Here is a 9,196-nt window from a genome sequence, read left to right on the forward strand (position 1 = left end):
TCTTGTGCATCCTCCTTCTTCAGACACAACAGCCTCTAAACTTCCTATAGCTTCCAATTAGGGTCTGGATTCTGGTGGAAGGTATTTTGGACCATTCTTTTTTACAGATTCTGTCCAGTTCAGTCAGGTTTGATGGTTTCCGAGCATGGACCGCCCGCTTTAAATCACACCATAAATTTTCAATAATATTCAGGTCTGGGGACTGAGATTCCAGAACGTTATACTTGTTCCTCTGCATGAACGCCTTAGTAGATTTTGAGCAGTGTTTAGGATCATTGTCTTGTTGAAAGATCCAGCCCCGGCGCAACTTCAACTTTGTTACTGATTCCTGGACATTGTTCTCCAGAATCTGCTGATATTGAGGGGAATCCATGCGCCCCTCAACTTTAACAAGATTCCCCGTCCCTGCACTGGCCACACAGCCCCACAGCATGATGGAACCAACACCAAATTTGACTGTAGGCAGCAAGTTATTTTCTTGGAATGCTGTGTTCTTTTTCCGCCATGCATAACGCCCCTGGTTATGCCCAAATAACTCTATTTTAGTTTCATCAGTCCACAGCATCTTATTCCAAAATGAAGCTGGCTTGTCCAAATGTGCTTTAGCATACCTCAAGCAACCCCGTTTGTGGCGTGTGCAGAGAAAAGGCTTTTTCCGCATTACTCTTCCATAAAGCATCTCCTTGTGTAAAGTGCGCTGAGTAGTTGAACGATGCACAGTGACACCATCTGCAGCAAGTTGATGTCGCAGGTCTTTGGAGCTGGTCTGTGGGTTGACTGTGACTGTTCTCACCAACCCTTCGCCTCTTTTTATCTGAGATTTTCCTTGGTCTGCCACTCCGGGCCTTAACTAGAACTGTGCCTGTGGTCTTCCATTTCCTCACAATGTTCCTCACAGTTGAAACTGAGAGCTTAAATCATTGAGAAAGCTTTCTATATCCTTCCCCTAAACCATGATGTTGAACAATCAGCGTTTTCAGGTCATTTGAGAGTTGTTTTGAGGCTCCCATGTTGCCACTCTTCAGAGAAGATGCAAAGAGGAGAAACACTTACAATTGGCCTCCTTAAATACCCTTTCTCATGATTGGACTCACCTGTGTATGGAGGTCAAGGGTCACTGAGGTTACCAAACCAATTTTGAGTTCCAATAATTAGTGCTAAAGGTGTTAAAATCAATAAGATATAAGGGTGCCTAAATTTATGCACATGCCCAATTTTGTTTAAAATATTCTTGCACACTTTCTGTAAATCATATTAACTTTACTTCACTTCTCAAATATCATTGTGTTTGTCTCCTATAAGATATATTTAACTGGATTTTTTTTATCCAAACAACCAATGATTTTAAAGGAAAATCATGAAAATGTACAGGGGTGCCCAAACTTTTTCATACCACTGTATATGAAATACATTACTTCATTTCTTTTATAGTAACCATCTGGACCACACTTGTCAAACTAATGGCCTGCGTGCCAAACCTGGCCCACCAAGTCATTTTATGTGGCCCGCCAGATCTTTAGGCTCAAATCAAATTCATTTTCATGTTGAAAGCATGACGTCTGTGTCTTCTCGTTTAGACTATTGGAACAGTTTATTTTGGTGTCCAAACAAGAAAGATCAGTCTCGCCTACAGTTAATACAATACTCTGACCCTGCTCTAGTAGATGAACTCACATTTCTCCGATCCTTAAAACTCTTCACCGGCTAATAGTTTCTTTCTGGATAAATTTTAAAATTCTGGTTCTTACTTTCAGATCTATTCATGGTCAGGCTCCTCTTTACATCAGTGATCTGATCCAGCCTTAGACCTCAGAGCCTGAGCTGGGGTGTAAGGATCAAAATCTACTGATGGTTCCTGAACACGCTTCCGGACCAGAGGAGAGAAATCCTTCCAGACTGTTGCTTCTAAGCTTTGGAACGATATTCCTCTCTCTCTGCATTTGATGATCTACTGACTCCTTCAAGAAACTTCTTAAGATATTTTTATTTGTGCTTTTACTTGATTTTCTGGGACTCTTGTGTTTGTCTTATGTGTCTTTACCTTTTAAAGTATATATTTTAAATGTGTATTGTATTTGATTGTTCAAGCGCTTTGTGACTGATCTAGAAATTAGTTTTACAAATAACCTTTAATTACTTACTTGTTTATGCGAGTGTTTAATTTAAGCTTTTGTTCATAGCCTATCGATGTCACCAATTATACACACACTTCCAATAAAGTACTTACAATAATGTAATAATAAGGATAACGGCTCGGTATATATTTTTCTGAAATATTCCGTCCGCTTTAAAAACTTGTATTTTTTGCGTGTTTCATAGAGGAGGATCAACATAGGTAATTGAGCCTCGAAAAATATTTTAAAAAAACATTGCAATGAGACTAAAGATTCCTGTCATGAATAGCTTGGTTAAAATAACGCTTACGATTTGGAGACGACTAAAAGATTTTGGCCGCTTGTGTGATTGAGTTTGAAACCTCTGATTAAGACTCTAAACCATGTCCTCACTATAAATGTTATTTATTAAAAATCTTGATATCTAAGCAATCTTTGCAAACTATTGGTACTTATGTCAAGTCATCCAGGAGCAAGTCAGCGATTTTTCTTTTACTATAAATCTGTATATTCTGCAGTTTATTAAGCACGAACATTCCATTTAAATGGCACTCCAGGTCGTCCAGGCGCTGTTATCAACTCGCACTTCATCACAAAATCACCGGTTCCTCCTCAGCCTGAAACAAATTGTTGGTCTGCAGGTCAAACACGGAGCACGTCTCATTTAGAAAACTGCTGAATTGTGCGGAAAGAAATTCAGGGTCATCAGGACTTTTGGACTTGATGACACACTTTGGACGCTGGTGATGGTGATGATGATGATGGTGGTTCTTCCTCCAGCGACCAATCAGAAGCACCCGGAGTGAGTATATAGATCCAGTCGGGGAATCGTTTCTACGACTGAACCACTGGATCTCGACGAGACAATGCAGCCAACAGCGATCCGTCTCGTGGTCTTGTTCGGGTGTTTCGCCCTCGGACTGACTCTACCTGTCCAGGTGAGATCCAGGGCGATCAATATTCATCGTTTTATATTTATAAATATTTGATGATTGGTTGCAGAACTCCACCGCTGAGGGGAAAGTGAGGCTGAAGAGGAAATACTCGGGTGAGTTCTTCAATCATTGACTCTGTATTTGAAGCTGGTTTCACTTCATCTTTGATCATATTCAGATGAAATGATGGACATGGAGGAAGCGAACGCGATGGATCAAATCCTAGTCGTCAACAGCAGTAAGTACTTCATACGACGCTTGTTGTGAGTTTCTTCAATTCATCCTTTTTTTTCCCCGCCCTCAGATATGAAGGCTCCTCGAGGTCTGACCATCATCGATGGAGATATTGCGAGTTCATTTCCACACAGCGCCATAACATGTGCCGGCAGCACCTGCCTGTGGCCCAAGTCTGTGGACGGATTCGTTTACGTGCCCTACCTCATCTCCCCGTTATACGGTAGGAACGTTCTTCATTTCAATCACGTCTGTGGCGTCTGTGAACGTGTCTGTCGTCCCAGATGACATGGACCGGATCACCGTAGAAACTGGGATGCAGGACATCGCGGCGGGAACGTGCGTCCGATTCGTCCCTCGCACCCACGAGGGAAACTTCCTCGACATTCAGCCCAGATACGGGTCAGTATGGCGTCTCTTTGTTGAGTCTTTATTTCTACGTCACTAAAATTCCAGCCCGCTTGTGTCCGTTGAAGCTGCTGGTCCTTCCTGGGTCAGACCGGAGGGAGTCAGACTTTGTCTCTGCAGACCCCCGGCTGCATGTGGTCAGGAGTGGCCGCTCACGAGTTGATGCACGCCCTCGGTTTCGTGCACGAGCAGTCGCGCTCCGACCGAGACCTGCACGTCACCATTGTGTGGAAGAACATCCTGGCAGGTGAGAAATACTACTTTCTATTTTTTGTGTCTTTTTTGCTGCTTATTTTTTTTAAATGAAGAGACACATGTAAAAAAAACTATAAAAATATTCTTTCTTAATCACTATGTTGACCACGGTCAATTCTCCAAAACATGTGTAATAATTGGGGGAGATGTACGGAGGCTCTAAAGGGACATGACAAATAAAGTATTATGTTTTGACTTTCGGACTAAAAAACCTTTTCAACAACTTTTTTATTTTTAGGAAAATTGCTTATCTGAAAAAAAAAAAACGGTATACTTTTTATTAATACTTTGTTTTTTTCATGTCCCTTTAGGTCAAGGATAAGCAATAATATATTCTCAGGGGCCACGTATCATACTGTGACTGTTGTGAGGGGCCGTGAAGATGAAAGAGAGGAGCTAAAAAACAAAATATGATGGCAAAAAAAAGTGAATACAAAAAGACAAACAATAAAATAGACCTTAATATACCAATAAACTATTTGTTTGTTGAGGTTTCTACGTCCTTTGTAGAAACCTTAACAAACAATGGAAACGGATATAAAATTCCTTTTCTTCCAATCAATATTCTCTTAAATATATTGAGTTTAAAGAAATAATCGCAAAAAAAGGACAAATAAAAAGGTCAATAAATAAAGTAAGAAAATAAACTAGATCCAGATTGAATAAATCAAAAATAAAATAACAAAAATAAACATTTTATCATGTTCTACCCAGATCACTTCAACTCTGACGTCATGAGGGCTGCATACATATAGTCAAAGGGCCACAAAGCGGCCCCTGCACTTGTGCCTATATCTGCTTTAGGAGTTCTGTGGAAATGTGAATTTCTTAATAAAAAGGAAAAACATTTGATTGAATAATAAAAGGCCACTGGACTCAGTAAGAACAATATAATAACTAAATCCAAACCATGAACCTCATGACAATAACCTGGTAAACAGGAACACACTTATAGACAATCAGACAAAATACGGAATTGCTTTAGTCCCCTGGGTTTAAGGCCCCCCAGATGTTCTCATCAAAACAGATTCATTATGTTAAAAACAAATAAAAATCAGCAGAAATTGTGAAAATGTAAATCTAATATGACAGTTTCGACTGTTACTTACCTTGTTACTTGAATTACTCCCTCTTTGTAAATCAGTCGCTTTCAAAGCAGGAGTTCTTTGTGTCTTTGTGTCTGAATTGAACCAAAACATTTGTTAACTTAACTCACATTTGTTCCAGATCGAATCCATAATTTCAGGAAACATGTTACAAACAATCTGAACAGCCCATATGACTACAGCTCCATCATGCATTACGGAAGGTGAGCTTCTCTTTCACACAAGTCATCTTCTGTTTTTGTGTGAATGCTGAAGGCGTCACACTCTTGAGATCGTCTTTTGCTCTTCTGACCTGAACTTTGTTCCGTATCTCTTCCTACAAATTTTGTTCTGTTTTTAATCACTCAAACTTTTATCAATTCTACTCGTACCCAAAATGCGGGCTATATTCTAGCTTCTTCTTTAACTCTTTCTTCTATTCCTCTTTTTCTACCTTTTCACTTGAATAGGAAAACTCTTCAACTCATGTTTCAACTCCTTCCACTTTAACCTTCAGGTACATTCATCGACCTAGAAACTTCATTCAACTTTGAAAACACTTTTGTCTTCTTACTACTACTAAAACTACTACTGTTTCCACTAATTAAACTTCTACTACTACTTTTAATACTTCTACTACTAATTATTCTACTCCTACTCCTATTACTTATTGTACTACTAATACTACTTCTACTTTTACTACTATGTTTCCTTCTTCTACAACTAATTATTCTACTACTACTCCTACTACTTATTCTACTACCAATTCTACTATTTAAGTAAGTAAGTAATATTTATTTATAGAGCGCTTTTCCAGACCAGGGTCACAAAGCGCTTAAACAATCAAAACAATACTCAAAAAAGTACATACTTTAAAGATCAAGATAATACTGAGAACAACACAGGAGTTCCAGAAAATCAAGGAAAAGCCTGAACAAATAGAAACGTCTTAAGATGTTTCTTAAAGGAGTCAGTAGACTCCATCAAGCGCAAAGAGAGAGGAAGATCGTTCCAAAGCTTAGGAACAACAGCCTGAAAAGATTTCTCTCCTCTGGTCCTGAACCGTGTGCGTGGAACCATCAGTAGATTCTGATCCACAGACCTCAGAGCCCGAGCTGGGGTGTAAGGCTGTATTTCTTCTAATTTCTTCTAATTTCTTCTAATTCTACTACTTATTCTACTTCTACTTATTCTACTTCCACTACTACTAAAAATTCTACTTTTTTCCCTTTTATTTTTTCTTCTTCTCAACCCTTTTTTCACTTTATTACAACGTTTTCACATTCTTTCAACCTTTTCCACACATTTTTACTTTGAATACTAATCCTATACTTTCAAGCATTTCAGTTTTACAGAGTCCCACTGCATTTTCTCCTGTAAATGCAAATGTTTCTAGTTAATCATACCTTATTCCTATTTAACTTCAGGTATGCCTTCTCTGAAGATGGTGGACCAACAATAATCCCAAAACCAGATCCATATATCCCCATAGGTCAAAGAGATGGACCGAGTGCTCTGGATCTTCACAAAATAAACGTTCTCTACGGCTGCGGTAGGTGTTTTTTTTTTTGTGAGAAAGAATAAGCGTCTTTTTAATATTTGACTTTCTTCTATTCCTCCACTTTAGGTGTCATTAACTGACCAGATCCTTCGTTGCTTCGTAGAGAACCAGATTCTTAAAAAATATTTCTACATTTTTTGAAAGTGTCCAATGTTATTGCGCTCATGATCATGTTATTAATAAGAAATACACACAATGTAAAAAGCCAGTGTGCTGTGCACACCTAAATGGACACTAAACTATCATTCTTTATCAAATATTAAGACATGAGCGCTACAAGAAGTTTAGAGAGTCACTTATTTATCTCCCTGAATGATTGTTGGAAAAAGCAGTTTTAAAGTGTGTAAAAGTATTTGGATTTAAAGTGGTGCTTCAAGATGCCTTAAAAATAATGTGATTGACACAAGAAAGTATGTATAATTATGTTATATTAAACATTTATAATTGAATAACCGAGTTCATATCCGATGATAACTCTTATTGAACTCATATTAAAAAGCGAATTCTTGAAAATATTACATTGATTTCAACTTTTTATCTTGTTAAATATCGTGTATTTTACAATAGTTCACACATTTGTGGATTGAGATTCTATGTTGTGATGGATTAAAAAATGTGTATTTTGATAATGATCAAGAAAACGTAAAGCAAATAAATAAAATTGTATTAATTACAATATTTGTGTGAATGCTGCAAAGGAGAGACACATTTGTAAGCCACTTGTTCAGCTGCAAAATAAAAAATATAACCCCCTCATTTGACGTTTAGATCATCATTTAATGAACATCACTCCGACTACAGTCCGTGTGGTTTCCATGGCCACGACTCACACGCTCTGCATCGAAACTTAGTAACACAACAACACACGGAGGAACAACAACAGCAGCCAAGTCGAGATGAGAGTCGCAAATATGTGGACAATATGCACAATAATGGACACACAACAGCCCAGACCAAAGCGTCAGCAGCGTCTCTGACGCCCGGGAATGAGAACCGATGGAATGAACCAGAATAAACGTCTTTAGTTCGGAAACAAAATAAGAGTCGCATTAAACTGCAGCGAAACAAACACGCAGACACATAGACACTGAAGTGCGCCCCCCCCCTCAAACACACGCGCACTTCAGCGACAACTGCACACACACTGAAGCGACACACAGACAGACAAGCACCACTATTTACCTCATAAAGCGCAACATTATTTAGAAAAAAATTTTACTCACGTAGTTCATGGAGGAAATGTGGCGGATAAATCCTTTGAAGCTCGTGAAGGACTCGTCTCGGAGATAGCAAAACTTTCTTTCGACGCTCTCAGTGCTAACCAATCAGAGGACATTAACGTGTCACGTGTTTAACGCGCTCAACGCGCTCAGCGTCACGGAAGCGTTGGGAAGAGTAGCTGACTATTACATAAGTGACATGAATTTGGTGACCATCAGAGTTGTAATTACAAAGCTATTACAAAATGTATGTGAAATATTGCACAGAAATGGTGATTTTGAGAATTTCAAGAAGAAATTTAAAAAAAAAAGAGTGTAGCAACTTAAATAGTGATTTTGAATGTAGTTATTATACCCTTATAAAATGGTTTTTCAGAACATCTAAGTTCTGGTCTCTTTAACTTTAAAATTTAAGAAGAAGAAGAATCTACCTGAAGAAATGAGAACCACCTTTGATATCTAGTCAAAAGGAAACTATTATATTTACGTGGATGATTATTAATTCATTGGCCTTATTCATTTGTTATGAAACACTAGTTTGAATCAATCTCATTAACTGAAGTCACTACTTATTGTCATGATTAATGTTCTTTACTGAAAAAGAGGCTCTTAAATTGATTATACAAAAATATGAAAAATTGTAAAGGCAACTGATGTAGTTTTTATATAATTTATTGAACGAAACAAAGAGACTACAGAGAACAGTTAAGAACAATGTGATGGAATGATGATGCTTGCTTTGATATAATGGAGCAAGGAACAATATTAATTACTTAACTGACTTGAAGGCTTTGACAATTGTCAACTTCTGGGAAAGCTTTACAACTTATCTTAAGCTAATCTTGCTACCTCTGATCAATTTGAAAAATCCCAACACATCAATAATCAATGCAAGAGTGACAATGTTACAGTTTCTAACATCATTAGAAGGAGAGAGGAAGGCGTGATGATGACGAGGAAGTGGAGGTGAGAAGGGTGAGGAGGATGAGGATGAATAGGAGGAGCACGAATGAAGGCCCTGGATCCGGCGATGACGGGTGTTCTTGGGTTTGGTCCTGGTCCTTTGTTGCAGGCTGGCAAAGATCTTCTTTGAGAGAGTTGGTGTAAGAGATGGTTGGTGCAGAGACGTATCTCTACTCGGCTCAAGGGTTCACAAGTCTTTGACGCACAGATCTTTCTGGAATAGCAGTTTGGTTGCTTGGTTCAGCCTTGCTTGGCTGGCTGCTGGAGCTTGGATGCGTGCAGCTTGCTTGCATGTTGAGAAGGTATTGCGGCTGGGGAGACGGAGCGGGGGTTGATGAGAGTAGATGGGACCCCAGGAGTGACAAGCGTGTCAGGAGAGTAAGGGAAGAGTCAAGGGGGAGAAGGTAAAAAGAGAGGATGA

General features: G+C 38.8%; 1 protein-coding gene across 1 annotated transcript; it reads left to right on the plus strand.

Annotated features, from left to right (window-relative positions):
• Window positions 1-2,980: 2,980 nt before the first annotated feature.
• hce2l1 (high choriolytic enzyme 2-like 1) lies at window positions 2,981-6,615 on the plus strand. The gene is made up of 8 exons (XM_087804598.1): window positions 2,981-3,052; window positions 3,117-3,162; window positions 3,228-3,287; window positions 3,354-3,506; window positions 3,568-3,685; window positions 3,760-3,938; window positions 5,174-5,255; window positions 6,459-6,615. Exons 1-8 carry the CDS (start codon window positions 2,981-2,983, stop codon window positions 6,613-6,615), a joined length of 867 nt encoding a protein of 288 aa, XP_087660724.1.
• The last annotated feature ends 2,581 nt before the right edge of the window (window positions 6,616-9,196 follow it).

This window comes from Callionymus lyra, chromosome 12 (genome assembly GCF_982586985.1).
Source record: "Callionymus lyra chromosome 12, fCalLyr1.hap1.1, whole genome shotgun sequence".
NCBI lineage: Eukaryota > Metazoa > Chordata > Actinopteri > Syngnathiformes > Callionymidae > Callionymus > Callionymus lyra.